Source organism: Neomonachus schauinslandi, chromosome 3 (genome assembly GCF_002201575.2).
Source record: "Neomonachus schauinslandi chromosome 3, ASM220157v2, whole genome shotgun sequence".
Taxonomy (NCBI): Eukaryota; Metazoa; Chordata; class Mammalia; order Carnivora; family Phocidae; genus Neomonachus; species Neomonachus schauinslandi.
In genome coordinates, this window is record NC_058405.1 from 87,573,434 (window position 1) to 87,589,719 (window position 16,286).

At 41.3% G+C, this 16,286-nt stretch overlaps 1 protein-coding gene across 2 annotated transcripts in view; it reads right to left on the bottom strand.

Annotated features, from left to right (window-relative positions):
* Positions 1 to 16,286, bottom strand: part of CNTNAP5 (contactin associated protein family member 5) — an 820,459-nt gene that overhangs the window by 362,695 nt on the left and 441,478 nt on the right. For both annotated transcript variants that reach the window (XM_021695826.1, XM_044913255.1), the window contains exon 8: positions 973 to 1,237. In XM_021695826.1, the coding sequence (XP_021551501.1) occupies positions 973 to 1,237 (265 nt within the window). The remainder of the gene's footprint in view (positions 1 to 972; positions 1,238 to 16,286) is intronic.

The window sequence follows — 16,286 nt, forward strand, 5'->3', positions numbered from 1 at the left end:
ATTTACTTGAGACAGAGAGGAAACAAGAGGGCACAAGGTGGAGGAGGGTCAGAGGGAGAAGGAGAAGCAGACTCCTTGCTGATCAGGGAGGGGGCTGGATCCCAGTACCCTGAGATCATGACCAGAGCCAAAGGCAGACACTTAACCAACTGAGCCACCCAGGTGCCCCTAAAAAGTATTTCTTTAAACTCACTAATTTTCACTTGAAATAAAATTTGGTGGTTGTAAAATGTCCACAGAAGTGTGTATGATATACAGGGAAACTACAGGCTTTGAAGCCAGACAAATTCAGTATGAAATTGTTGTTCCATCACTTATTAACATGTGCTTTTGGAAGTTACTTAGCTTCCATGACTCTCCACTTCCTCATCTATAAAGTACCTATAAAATACCTTCCTTGAACGAGCATGATGAAGATTCCATATAATACACGCCATGTCTGTCGAGACGCAGCAACATGTTCAGAAAGTGGTCTATATTATGTTATATTTAGGTAGGAATTCTTATTGCCACTTCTCAAACAAGTCTGCTGAGGAATAAGGAAATTAAGAGACTTGTCAAAGTTTCATAGATATGTCTGAATTCAGTGGGTTTTGTTTGTTTGTTTGTTTGTTTTAAGTCGTCTCAGGGCACCTGGGTTGTCAGTTAGTTAAGTGTCTTCCTTCTGCTCAGGTCATGATCTCAGGGTCCTGGGATCGAGCCCACGCATTGAGTCAGGCTCCCTGCCCGGCGGTGAGCCTGCTTCTCCCTCTGCCCCTCCCCTCTACTCCACCCCCACTCTCAAATAAATAATATATATATTAAAATTATATATTTATGAAAAGTGGCCTCTTCAGACTTAGAGTAAATTAGTGAATACTGGGTCATCCCACAGCCCTGAGAGCTGGATTCTGCACGTTTTAGTTGGAATCTCAAACGTGGGTTGACTTGGCTGAACAAGAAACCGACCTAACAGTTGTCAGAAGATGGTACCTGTGAGGATTTCAGCTGTGCGTTCAGTCATTTTCTGAATCACGAGTCTCACGGTTCCACCCTCCAGGCTCAGCAGCAGGGTCCCCGAGCCCTCAGACAGCTCTGTGGACAGAAGCAGACCATCCTTGTTCCATGTTCGAAACTGGAAACTCACTGAGAGCCCATCAATTTGGGGGGTGCCGGGCAGCAGCAAATAACTGCTGCTGGAGTTGACAAATGTGATGGGAACAATTTGTGGTTCGGAGCAGGAAAAAGTGACATTGCCCTGGAAAACAATAAAAATCAAACATATAAAAGCCACTTTTTATTCTGCATTCTGACAGCTGATATAAACAACCACCTGGAGCTGACCTTAATTTCAGGATCATTCTACATCTACATGCAGCTACAAGAGCTTAAAGGAAAAAAAATAAAAATGTCAGCTTTGTTCAGATATGCCTGTGAAACTGTTTCTATTCCTGTTTTATGGATCACACTCTTATCCACGAGAAGGCCATCGGAGACCCCAGTTGGGGTAGGGGGGTGGGATGGGAAGCATCAACATTTTCTAAGGAATGGGTATGAAAACAAGTGCATTCATGCATTGAATAAATATGTACTGCAAATCACTATGGGCCAAGCATGGGATAAAGTTTAAAGGGATCCACATGAAAAAACTTTGTTATGGCTTGGAAGGTGTTACAAAAGAGATAGACACAAGCTCCCAGGGGAGCCTGGTAGAAGAAAGAACTAAACAAGTAAAGGTTTCACAAGGGAGGTGATGCTTTCCTGGAAGGAAGCGGGGAAAGAGAGTTGTGAGTGTGCCTGGCTAGACTTTTCAGCAAGTGGCATGTTGTATGCAAAGATTTAGAGAAATTAGCAAAATTGGATTCCTGGGAATTATGGGGAACTTCTCATTTCTGAACATTAAGTGATGCAGGGAGGGCTAGGGGCCATGATGGAGGTGAGACCAGAAAGATGAGTAGAGGTAGAATTTAAAAGCCCCGTTATGTTTGCTGAAGTTATCATCCAAATTTAGAAACAATAAGGTGACACGGTCAGGTTTTAAGCTACTGAAGACGATTTTCAGTAGCATAAAGAGTGGAGGGAGGGGCAGATGGGAAGACTAGAGGTGGGGGATATTAAATGTGCATCAACTAGAATCAGTAGATAAGGAAGAATAGTATTCTTTGCATAAGTGAGGGGAAACTGGTCCAAGTTTTCCAGGGGGGAACGCCCTGGCTTGACTGACTGCCTGAATTCAAATTTTCTACTCATGTGTCCAGATAGGGAGGTCATATACCTAGTACAGCTCCCAGTACTGGAGCAGGTTGATTGTTCAACTACAAAATCCTCATAGTTTGGAAAAACATCCCTAGGTCCCAACCATGTCTGTTAATGATAGTCCTGCATTTCTGAAAACAAATAGCAATCTCCAAACAAACTTAAACCAATAGCACAGTTTTGATGGTTCACTCATCAACCATGCTGCTAGGAGTATATGCTTGCATTAATCATGTTGTAGTTGTTTAGATGTTTCCTCTTCTTTGGGTTAGATCCCCAGAAGTTAATTAATGTGTCAAAGGGCAAGGCTCTCAATATCCATTAAGAAATTGTCTACGGTTCATACTGCCCCACCGCGCCTGGCAGTAGGCTAAGCACTCACAAACATACCTCATGTATTCTGCATAGTAACACTGCATCCATTTAAATAGTTCACAGACTAGGCTTACAGAAGGTAAGTAGCTTAACAAAAGTCATGTGCCTCGTTAGCAGTGCCAATGCGATACAAACTTCTGTTTGTCAGACATGGAAGACTTTCCTTTTAGTCACCATCTCTGACACATCCCTCCTCTGCACCAGGTAACACCATTCTAAAAATTCTGCCCATTTGTTCATGATATCCATTGTTGTTCTAATTTGCATTTAAAAAATTTCTAGGGCACATGGGGGACTCAGTTAGTTAAGTGTCTGACTTCTGCTTGGGTCCTGATCTAAGGGTCCTGGGATAGAGCCCCATGTCATCTGGCTACCCCCTCAGCGGGAAGTCTGCTTCTCCCTTTCCCTCTGCCCCTCACCCAACTCGTGCTAGCTCTCTCTCTCTCTCTCACTGACTCTCAAATAAATAAATAAAATCTTAAAAAGATTCTGGTGGGCTTCGTTTCAAGAATGAAAATATCCTCACTAATGGCAGATTAATTGAGGCAGAGCTGTCTTTTGGAAGAAGTAAAATCACAAATGTTCTTACAGCTAAGTCCAGAGATAGTAACTATTCTTCCACTTTGTTTTTTTTTTTTTTTTTTCTTTTTCTCGGGTCAGTATCACCTCCTAACAAATTTGCCAGAGCAAAGCTGTACCCCAAGTTTGAGGCTGTGCAGAAGGTGGAATGGTTGGGAGGTAGTGATGAGGCTGTATGCAGAAGAGTAGGAGGTCATAAAAATGCCTCATTTCCCCACTGATTTAAAATCCAATGATTAGCTCAACCCAGTGTTCTCTGGGTGTTCTCTGGATCGGTAGCCATGGGAGGTGGGGATCTACAGAAACTGAGATTCTCCTCTTATGTGAGTAATTCACTCATATCTGAGAGGTCTGGGAGACCCCTTCCTCAGACTTGCTCCATCCACTGAATGTCTAATGGACCTCAGGTATTTAGGAAATAGACAAGGGGACTCAGCATCCCTTGAAGGTCATTCAAGTGTCCTGGCTAGATTCTGGTAGCAAGAAATTCAGGTCAGTGCCTCAGGGATTCTCCCTGGTTAAGGTAAAGCCATGTGTGGTGATCAACACTTTTCCTCATTGGGGAGAAGGACACCACTGAAATCATTGGGGTGCCCCTGGTTCACTGCAGGTCATGCTCCTCCAGTCCATTCTCCACCTCGGTTCACACTGTCCTCTGCTGTCCTTCCCTGGAGCAGCTGCCTGAGCCGTCCAAACTTCCCTGTTGTTCAAACAAACCCCTGCTATGTTCTCTGATGGCAAGTCCAAGGACAAACGTGTAGGAGAGAAGAGAAAGGAGTAGATGGGAAATGCTTTCCACAACAAATCTGACCCAGCTCTCCTGGCAAGTGAATGTCTCCAGCTCAGCTCCCCATCACACAGCTGCTGTGCTGCCATTTCTGCTTCTAATCCTATCTCAGCTACACTTGCTGTTTGCAGAAATGTCACAGTGTTGAGAAACATCAATATCCACCCCCACCCCCATCTCCCCAGTAGACAGAAAGAAAAAAAAAAATTAGCTAAATGCAAAAGTGCTACTTTTGAAATCAGCAGAAGATTATTTAATCTTTCTTAATAATATCATTTGTGACTTCAGAATCCTTCTCAAGGCAGCATTTGAGGGAGTCCCCACTATGATTTAGAAACAGCATGCAAGAAGACAATTTACTTTAGGACGCTGTCAAAACAGAAAGTGGCAAAAAGTCTACAGACTATGTTCTACCCTAAGTACCCCTTCAATCTATTAATTCAACTTTCATTCCATCTCCCCCACCACCACCGCACTGCCTGCCAAGAAGGAAGCTCCATTTCTCAGACCCCTTATTCCACTGCACGTTTTCTTCATTAAAGTCAATATTTATTCAAGATTCCTCAAGCATTGTAAAACAATGTATTAAGCACGGGAGTTATCCATAAATTATAAACATGGTGGAAATCCTTTGCATTAGTCCTTAAATGTACATTTTGACTGTAATAGGTACAAAGTGTGCCCTGACACAGGAGCGCACTGTGGCCAAATCTTCAACATAAACCAACCAACTCTGGACCTGTAGAAGAGGTAAAGAAGTCAGTATCACTGTCACAGGTCCCTTTCTCCCCTCCATAAACTACAAGACCTACAGGGTCTTTCACTGTCCAAAAAGGAGGTCATTCTACATTGAAGAAGCCAAATCCTTGGTACCTGATGTGTTTCTCCTGATGACTCCACCATGTCCTGGTTGGATGGTGACCTTCTGCTACGTGACTGACTGCCAGTCAAGACTGGGAATAAGGCAACAGCTGGCATGGGTACCTGGAACACATGAGTGGGGAAGCTCCCTTTGTCCCCAGGGTGGCAGTTCTTAGTGCCCTGTGCTTTCACGTATGCTTTTCATGTGCATACATGCCTATCCTCCAAAAGGTGAGGTACCCAAGAGTGCTGGCCCCAAGATAGAGCAGCCATTTGTCCTTTAGAGACCCCCAGACAATATCCATATTCCTTCTCAAGGATCCACCGTGGCCTTTTCTTCAACAACCTTAAGACACAGAACTTCCCATCCCTCCTTTCTCAGACAAAAGTGATCACTCCAGATGGAACACAGAACTTTGAAACCCTAATGATCAATGTTCATAGACCATCTCAGAGAGATTGCCCATATCTGTGTAAAAATGCTGTTCTACAACAGCAAACTGATACTGTCCCCTGTCATGAGAAGGTTGATGGCCTCCTGTAGGTGGTCAGCACTTGAAACCCAAGAACCAAGTTCGTGTCAGAGAAGGAAGCAAGCCTTTTTCTTTGATTCATCCTCCCCAAGGAGGCCCTTCCACCGGAGGGCAGAGAAAAACACTTACCTCACTAATAGCTATGAAGGAGCAGTACACGGTTTTAGACAAAGGAAGCCTATCCTAATCTGGACAGTTACAAAAGGCCTCCTTAGGGAGGTGACACTAGCATTGAGATTTTACAGAGGCACAGGAGTGGCTATGTGGAGAGTTGGAAAGTGTGTTATCTGATCATAGAGGGAAAGCATTTGCTAGGGTCAGAGGCAGGAAGGTGTGTGGCGGGCATAGTCAGAGACTCAACAGAAGGTCAGCTGACTACAGTTCAAAAGCCAGCATGTCAGCAGTCTAGATGAAGTTGAAAGGACAGAAAGGACAATCATGTCACTCTTTAGACCATGTTGAGGCACTAGAACTTGATGCTATGGAAAAAAAAAAAAATGGGAATGGGGGAAGGGGGATTGATGTAGAGCTTAGGATACACAGTCGTATGGTGCTTCATATGCATCCCTCACGGGGCTATTGTTAGGGAGTGAAGTGTATTGTGTGTGGAGGAGATGAGTGGCCAAGGGCCACACCTCAGGCAGCTGTTGCAGTTAGTAGACCAGAGCAGTTGAGGGTTTACGGAAAGCTCTATCTAGAATGGCAAAGGGGGAGAGAGAGAAAAGCAGATATTTTGCAGGTAAAATTGATAGGAGGTGCTATGCTGGGTGAAGGGACAGGAAGATCAAGCATATTTCCCACTCTCCTCTGCTTGAACAAAGGACTTCAGGTAAGAAAGAGCAGACAGGGAAGGAAAAGATTTCTTTTTTGTTAGATTTCTTTACAGTGCCCTGCCTATTTTTCTTCATGTTAGTGTGCTCTCAGAGGCAGCAGGCTTTTCAACTTAGGCAGAAACGGACTCTTATCACAAATATTTACTGGAAAACCCATATATTATGTATGATCCTTATTTTTGGCTAGTATAATTTGGAAGATAAAGGTAGAGAGTTGACTTGGGATCAAATAAGAACACGTACAACATGCCCAGCATTGATCGTGATGGTTGTTTTTCTGCTTTCCCAGGTCTGCCAATTTTGGGTAATCTGAGGCAAGTCACTTCTAGAGTCTTAGTTTCCTGTTTTGTGCCCTGAAACCATTGGACTAGTTAGTTCTAAGGTCCCCACTGCTTCCCCATTTCTAGGGTATCTGAGACTAAACACCCACATTCTTATCATCTCTCTTCTCTTTGGAGTGGGGCATAGATATCATCTGAACCATTCCTATTGTTGACATGAGAAGTGTAACCAAGTATTAACATTTTTTTTAAAGATTTTATTTATTTATTTGAGAAAGAGAATGAGATAAAGAGAGCATGAGAGGGGGGAGGGTCAGAGGGAGAAGCAGACTCCCTGCCGAGCAGGAAGCCCGATGCGGGACTCGATCCTGGGACTCCAGGATCATGACCTGAGCCGAAAGCAGTCGCTTAACCAACTGAGCCACCCAGGCGCCCAAGTATTAACATTTTAAAATACTTTTCTTTATAATGATTCAGAGCATAAGGAAGGACACTTAGGCCTTTGTCCTGCCAATTCTTTTTGAACTGCAGGGAACAAAGCAAGGGTCTCTACAAATGATGATATATATTTAAAATATAGTAAGCAGAGAATGATATTATTTCATATTTTTAAAAAAGATGACCAATTTTTATAAACATAATTAGCAGGGAATAACAACCAATTGACTGACTATTCTTCTCTCTACCCCCTCTCCAAAAAAAGCTTCCATAATCACTTTACAAAGAGAATGCTAGGTTAACATTGAACTGCACCAGGATTTATAGTGCTTAACAATTTCTTGGAGATAATAAAATAAGTGAAATTATATGTAACCTGCTTAACTTGGTGCTGGTCCAAGGACCATGCAATGAAAATCAGAAGAAAACAATAAGAGAGAACACAGCTGCCTCCTTCCAAATAAATCCAAGTCATTCTGCCACCAAATCAGAAGTCTGTCAAATGCTGACTGTATTCCAAATAAAATCCATCCAACTAAAAGCTTTCTTCCATGGTGGAGGGGCTCATCAAGAAGGAAATCTTTAGTAACAGCATAATTACCGTGGTCTCCGGATGACTTGTGAGTGATGAGTAGCTGACAGAAAGAAGTCTAAACATTTAAGTCTTTGTCATGTGACCACAGAATGAATCAGATGAACTGTCACAAACAAGACTTATTTTTCATACAGAAGGACAAACTTCAGAAGATGCTGTTCTGCTATGTACACAGTGGAGGAAACACCATCATGGTCTACATGCAAGTGTATAATAGATGGCAAGTGTATAACAGCCCAATATGCAATGAACAGTGAGCTAATGGTCTCTGGTTTGTCAAACATTGTTAAACACTGTCATTTTTTCATTGGTCAACCAGATATGTTAGCCAGGCCTTAGAAAGCACAGGCAAAAATGCCATAATTTGCCAAATCAGAACAAGGAGCTAACAAAACTGAGAAGAAAGACATTCACGAATGGCTTAATTTGTGCCTACTTCACAGCTGTAGGATTGAACATAATCATTTGTTTATTTTAGATGAGGTCATGGATGTACCTGAGACATTTTAGACCATAGCAGCCAAAGTTAACTGTGCCTGGATTTATACCTAGGTGTTACCTTTACCTTATCTCTCTGCTAAGGGATCCACCTTATTTCAAGATTGTTCCTTACTTAACTTGTGTTGGCTTTACAGACTACAGGTTATGACTAAAGGGGCCATCAGTGATGAATTGTTCATGGGCATTTGTCACTTGTGGGCATTCTTCTCCAGTTAAACTTTGACCAGTGATGACAGGCACCACCTTTTTCTAGTTATCTTGGTTTGGCAAGTGCATTCCTTCCCAACACATTTCACTACTCAAAGATATCTATTCCTGCCTGTGATAGTGATTCAAGCCATTTAACTAATTGGGGAAGACACCAGAAAGTTATCCTCTGCTTTAAATGATAGTCTTAAAGAACTCATAGATCAAAGGCAAGTGAAGAGCCTGCAAGGTCAATGTCCTCTAACTCATTCTCAATCAGGCAGTTTGCCACTACTTCCTGCCTCTTTTTTTCCTAGGACTTCATTTCACCCACCAAATGCTGCTCACCAGCTGACAATAAGACCCTGGCCTGGCTTAGAGTCGACTGGGGAGGGGACAGAGGTAAGACAATTGCTAGGTCCTAGTCTGAGACCTATTAGCCACCTGCTGGCACAGCAGGAAGTGCCATGGAACTGATGCAGTTGGGATGCAGTGGCCTTGAACCTTGGCAGACAATTGGATTGGTTCCCCAGTGGTGGGGGAGGGAGGTGCCCCAGAAAACACACATGTGCATTCACAGTTTACTCTCCCAAAAAGGGGCAAGCCCACACCTTCCCTGAGCCTCTGATGTGGTGATAGCCTGGCCGTGGGGGTTGGCTTTAGCTGGAAGATTGGCATGATCCAGAAATCCATCTACCAGATCTGGGACTAAAGGCCTCTAGCTGTCACACCTCTGCCCACCCGTGCAGAAAAAGAGATGGGAAAACAAAAAAGAATTGAAAGAGTAGACCAGCATTTATCTGTTGAAAAGAAACCTGAGGTCATTGATAGAGGTAGGCTGGGAAAATAACTTGACCAAAGTTAGGATGAGTCTGAATCTAGTCCGGGGAACAAGGCAGTGGCTAGATAGAAGGGCTATGTGAGTGGCTAGGGGAGATGGAGGATTGGTAGCCAGTCTACTCCCACTGGGATTCCTCAAATATTGTCACAGCCAAGTCCTGGTACATCCCTTCCTTGGGTCCTGAGTAGAGATGATATGTCAGGAATGGCTGTCATGCTGTACCAGAAAACCAATTTTTAAGACCTCAAGGGAATATAGCAGACCCATCTTGAGGTTCTGCTTACCTTGACTGGTTTTAGAGTTTCCTAAATGTGCACTTATAAGGGTTATATTGCTGTGCTGAGCTGTTATTTACAAAGCATTTTCATTGTGGGTGTTTGTTTTGTTTTTAATCATCATCCAGACATCACAACACCCTGGTGAGTAAAAAATAAAGCTAGCAGTGCAAGGCTGAGTTTCAATCAGGAAGCATCAAACAAAGCCAATCAAGCATTTATAAGCTGGGGGAAAATGATCTTGATTCAATCTAATTTGTGGGGAAAGATTTCAAAGTCAGTTCTTGATTTTCCAAATGAATACGACCATTTCTAATTTGATTTGTCTGAAAACTCCCAGGACTGACTGGAAAGCTATCGGTAAATGTAGAGGAAAGGCTGCCTTGTAAGCTAAAGCTATCTTTAGGAGGAGCAGGATGCCAAATTAAGGTATTTTTTAATGTTTAGACAAAGATAGGCTCTTTCATTCTTTTATTTATGTATTTAAACAGATATTTATTAAGCAGTTCATATAGACCTGGCTCAGTCCTAGTGGCAAGGATGCAGCCCAGGAGACAGGTAGGCTCAGAGCTTGCACATCTGGAGCTTGCACTGCATAAGGTGAAGGACATGAAATGTGTCATCACAGGTATGATTAGGTGGCAGGAGGGAGAAGTCTATGTTGATGGAACAGCATGTAACAGGGATTCCTGAAGTACCTTTTGATTTGGATGATAAGTAGGAAGAAGTGGGAGTGGGAACAGGATTGGGGTCGAGTATGAGAAAGCAGAGGAGGATAATCACTGGAAAGAAAGTCACGGTGCAGTTTTGGAATTTAAGGGAGACTAGATACCTGGCATTAGTCTATACAGGTAACATCTTGTTTCTGCCAAAGAAGGCCTTTGAGGATAGAGATCATGGCCCTTTGGTTTCATCTGAGGGTTACCTAGGGGAAGCATCTTTATTTATTTATTTATTTTTATTCTTATGTTAATCCCCATACATTACATCATTAGTTTTAGATGAAGTGTTCCATGATTCATTGTTTGTGCATAACACCCAGTGCTCCATGCAGAATGTGCCCTCCTCAATACCCACCACCAGGCTAACCCATCCTCCCACCCCCCTCCCCTCTAGAACCCTGTTTGTTTTTCAGAGTCCATCGTCTCTCATGGTTCGTCTACCCCTCCGATTTCCCCCGCTTCATTATCTTTAATAATGAAGGGAATGCCCCACTTATGGCCGAAGAGCATGGGTACACTGGCAGGTGGTTCCCCACATGGCCTGCTTCTCCAGCTTTCCACGAGCTGGCTACATGTACATATCAGTAAACAGGGACCCACTGAGAGCCACATGCTGCCTTTGGCCTCAGAGATTATCTCTTGTTTTTCTCCTATTTTGCCTACTCCCCAAGCTCTCAATTTCAGCTCCTTGGCTATGGATGCAGTATTAGTTCCATGCCTGTGTGTGCCCGTTTCTGGCCCCATATTTCATGCTTATTCCTTGTGCATTAAAGATGAACACCCCCACCTGAGTTTCAGGTTTTGCAAATAGTGGTGTCTTTCACCTAAAAACAAACCCCAGAGGAGGTTCTTGGGAGCTAGGGAGTGAAAGGGAATGACAAACACACCCAAGATTAAACTGATAAACTCTCAGTTTAGCTGTAACTACCCTGAACACTCTTTAATTTCTATTTCCAAATATTGTGCAGTTATTTGGAAATATGAATCAAGAAGCTTAAGAACATTAATAATCCTTTTTGACACTTTCACTTCTAGAAATCTATTTTCAGGAAATAATCTGGAATTAAACCAAGATTTACACACTAAGCAACCATTATTTATAATAATACAAACCTGGCTCTAAAATTAGAATAGTTATGTAAATTACGGTATATTCATATGACATACTATTTTGCCACCACTAATAACGATTTTTATGGTAAGTATGAAAATTGCTTTTAATATAACATCAAATGAAATGAACAGAACACAAATTGCATGTACAAATCAGGTAAAATATATCTATATATAAATATGTAGGTATAGAAGAGAGACTACTTTGCTAAATAGTGTCTCTAACTGGCTTGTCAAATTATGGGGATTTTTATTCACATAATTAAATTTTTTTCTATTTAAAATGAAAACTTAAAACTTTTATAATGGAAGTTTAAATTAACTAGTTTTCCAAGTATCATTTGAAAGTTTCATGACAACAATATTGAGAATTAGTAACTGCTATTAAGGGCATTAGTGTGGATTATTGAGAGAAATAAATAATAGCAGTTAATCCAAGAAGGGACAGAAGTAGCTGGATATGAAACCCAATGATACTAGTTTTCAAATTGTTCCCACACCTGAATAATTTCAGAATTGTTTGTCCCCTCCGTTGCAATCTCTAGTTATATGTCTACTCCACCAAAGTAAGCAAAGGTGACAAGTCATTATGGTGGTAAAGTCAAAAGAAAGTGTCATGTGTGAGTGTGTGTGTGTGTGTGTGTGTGAGAGAGAGAGAGAGAGAGAGTGTTTACTTTTTCCTTTTGAGTAAACTTTCTTGTACAAACAGCTTGGCCCATAAACAAAGCAACTTTCCACTCTACAAGCATGTGCATGATGGCTTTTTAAACTAAATTCACTTCAGTGAGGAACAAATGTTCTTAGCTCTGAAAACATAATATGGGCTTCTTGTGTCCTAGCAAGAGACTGAAAAGTATCAAGTGTGTGTGCAGGGCAGGTACCCTTACCTTGCCTAGAAAATTAAGCAAATTTATAGCTCAAAAATGAATACATTTAAAAGTCAACTTCTCGATTTTATCAATAATGATCTAAAAATGAGAAGAAACATATCTAATTCTGATTATTGCTATTATCTCTAAATAAACATTTTAAGAGTTTTCCTAATAAAAATAACTTTAAAAATAGAAGCTAAAACTTAATACTTATATTTGGGGTGGTGAATATGCTAGATCAACACTGTCTAAGAGAAATATAATGTGAGTCACATATATAATTTAAAATTTTCTGTAGCTGGGACACCTGGGTGGCTCAGTTGGCTAAGGGTCTGCCGGAGGCATGGGTCATGATACCAGGGTCCTGGGATGGAACCCTGAGTCAGGCTTCCTGCTCAGCTGGGAGCCTGCTTCTTCCTCTCCCTCTGTCCTCCCTCCACCCCCACCCCATACCCTTCTCCCTTCCTCGTTCTGCTCTCTCTCTCTAATAAATAAATAAAATATTTAAAAATAAATTAATTTTTCTGTGGCTATATTAAAAAGAAAGAAGTAAAGTGAAAGACATTAACTTAATTTTAATTTGAATATTGGGTTATTTACCTCAATACATGAAAATATTATTTAAACATGTAGTCAATATTAAAATTATTGAGATGTGTGTTTTTTTTTTAATCTTTCCAGCACATCTGAATTTGATCTAGCCACATGTCAAATGTTTAATAGCCACACATAGCTAGTGGCTACTATAATGGATAGCATAGGTCTAGAGTGTCCTTATAATGGTGATGGTAGACCTTGACACCAAATTAAAAACTGTAACTGTAATTCTCTCTCTCTCTCTCTCTCTTTTTTTTTTTTGTAACTGTAATTCTCATATACTGACCTTTATTTTTCAAAAAGACTTGGGCAGAGATCCCTAGTTACCTATTCAAAATCCATTCTCCTTGCCTTTCTCGTAGTAGAACTCCAATTTATTTGAGACAATACTATGTTCAAGTGGGTAGCTACATGTCCTAACTCCCCCTGCAGATCCATATGCTCAGGTGACTTAGTCTGGTCTACAAGGCATAGCAGGGCAGAAGCATTGGTTGGGACTTCCTGGAAGCCTTAAAAAGCGCTGACTTAGCTGGCAGGGATACTCCTTTGCCTCTGTTTCCCCCACCTCCTCTGAAGCTTTGCATTTAGATATGATACCTTAAGTTCCAGAAGCCTACTGGGACTCTCAGGATAGAAGCCACAGAGTACGAATGGCTTCCTTGAAGGTCAGAATAGTCTGAGTCTCTTACAACTTCCTGGAGCTTCTAGTTTCTATGTTATTGTTTTGTTGAGGGGGCAGGTGAGGGTATAGATAACTGATACAAGTACTTCCAGTGGTCTTCAGATAATACAATTTTAAGTGGTTGTTATGAGATAAATTGTGTTTCCCCAGAATCCATATGTTGAAACTCTAACCCCCAGTACTTCAGAACGGGACAGTGTTTGGAGACGAGACCTTTAAAGAGGGGATTAAGTTAATATGAGGTCATTAGGGTGAGCTCTAATCCTGTCTAACTGGTGTTCTTACAAGAAGAGGAAAATTAGACACAGAGAAAAATCAGCTGTCTGGATACATAGAGGAGAGGCCAGTTAAGGACCTGGGCAGAAGGTGCCCATGTGCAAGCCAAGGAGAGAGGCCTCAGGAGAAACCAAACCTGCTGACACCTTGACCTCAGATTTCTACTCTGCAGAACTGTGAGAACATAAATTTCTGTTGTTTGAACCAAGCCAGCCAATGATAGTTTGTTATGGAAGTCCTTGTAAACTAATACATTGATAGAGGGTTTTTAAATAATTCTCCTTTTGAAATGTTTGTGTTGAAAGGTGTTTTAGACATTTTTTAAAGGATTTGGTTTATTTATTTGACAGAAAGAAAGAGTGCACAAGCAGTGGGGGCGGGAGGCAGGAGAGAGAGAAGTAGGACCCCGAGATCACAACCTGAGCCGAAGGCAGATGCTTAACCGACTGAGCCATCCAGGTGCCCCTGAAAGGTATTTTAGATGTCTTAAAGAATGTTTCTCAGTCACAGCACCAGAAAGAATAAGTTAATCACGAAGTTTATCCAACTACATAGTAACCACATTGGATGGAGAAGCCACAACTCCTGACTCATACAGTGGTTTTTCTGTAGGCCAGAACCACTTCTGCATCAGGGACATAGAAATCATTAGTGGGGGTAGATATCCTGAAGATCATATTTTTTTGAAGACTTATTTATTTATTTACTTGAGAGAGAGAGAGAGAGAGAGCACACACAGAGGGAGAGAAGCAGACTCCCCACTGAGCAAGGAGCCCAACATGGGGCTTAATCCCAAGACCTTGAGATTATGACCTGAGCCAAAGACATACTCTTAATTGACTGGACCATCCAGGCACCCCCCCCCCAAAGATCATCTTCTAATTTCTCTACCTCAATTGGCTAAGAGTTAGGTGGTGTCAAGGATCTCTTACTTATATGTGAAGATCACTAAGTATAGAGAGGAACAGCTTCCCTTCAGAAGATGCTTCTACGCTCCAGTGTTAAATAAGGAGACATCCTCACTGCTAATCAGATGCTGCAAGTTTGTCATGGTATAATCATCCCAGTACAAGCTTAAATAAATATTTCTTAAGTACGTACTATCTGTAGTATGCTAGCTTCCTAGATGGGAATTCAAATTAGTCCTTTCTCCTCCTATTAAAAAAAAAAGGCATTCACTTATTCAACATTTGTTGATCATTATTTTTCTGATGCAATGTTACTTTAGCTAAAATTTAGAAACTCGGTGATTAGAGCAGGATATAAAATGTGCATAAAGCATATCACAGCAGATGAACATGGATTTGGCATCAGAAAAGCCAGGGATAGGGACACCTGGGAGGTTCAGTCGTTAAGCGTCTGCCTTTGGCTCAGGTCAAGATCCCAGGGTCCTGGGATCAAGTCCTGCATCGGGCTCCCTGCTCTGCAGGAAGCCTGCTTCTCCCTCTCCCACTCCCCCTGCTTGCGTTCCCTCTCTCGCTGTGTCTCTCTCTGTCAAATAAATAAAATCTTAAAAAAAAAAAAGAAAGGCCAGGGATATAAATTTCCTAATTATGTATCTTGGACAACTGGCTTTAATAGCGTTAAGACCCATGTTTCTCAACTTCTAAATGAAACCACAAATAGTTGTCCATTTCATAGGGTGAAATCAAAGATTGAAATAGATAAATTTTCATATTTGAAAAGAGTGTCTGGCACATACTAAATGTTCGGTACATTACTATTTTCATTACAGACTATGTTGATAAGAAGGGAATAAAAAAGAAGATACATGAAAGTATTCCTTTTTAAAAAGTAGACTGAAAAATCTACATTGGCATAGCATTTATGGTTGCCTTTTTTTGATGGGGATGCAGGTGATTTTTTTCTGTCTACTTTTCTGTATTTTCCAAATTTCCTATAATATGTAAACATGAATTCTCTTGTGAAAAGTGAGAATTACATATAATTTTTAAGATACTTATTGGTCCATATGCTGGTTATTTAATTATATTGGTGGGAGGACTGTGATTCTTGTGCTTTCCCAGAACAGTATCAGCTCTAATTATCTCACACACTTATAAAACATGGGGACCCACTGCTTCTTAAAAAGGGTATGAGGTTGTAGGGATATCGGTCCCAAAGCACTGAAATTTCACACATACCCTGGTTATAAATTTTATGAGTAAAAACATGAAAAAAAAAAACCAAGATGATTAGATTGTCTTAATGGTTTTTGCCAGTCATGATACTTACTGTTAAAAGTTAAAAGTCTGGTAAAATTCATGTGCTTTCTAGGTTCTCCGAAGAATAGAGGATAGGCTCTTGCTATTGATTCAATATGGAGTATTGTATTTGCCCGTGAATATAGAATGATGCGCATTCACCAAAACCTCAGCCTATAAAACTAAGAGTATCTTCTGGAGCTGCCTGACCTTCCATTCACCTTGAGAAACTAGCATTGAATGCTCCATCCTCAGGGTCTGATTCTTAGCTATGTCCCTGCAGTGCTCTGCAAAATCATACAGTGCTTATAAACTTCCACAATGCATCATGCAAAACTGAAGTAAATGGTGGATTTTAGGGCATGCCCTCAGGCCCAAATCTATTCAGTCACAGGATTTCTATCAGACACATCTACTGTGGCTTGTGGAGGCTGAATGTGTCCATTTAGCCATACCCTTGATCTCAGGGTACCTTTCTTTTTTTTTTTTTTTTTTTTTTT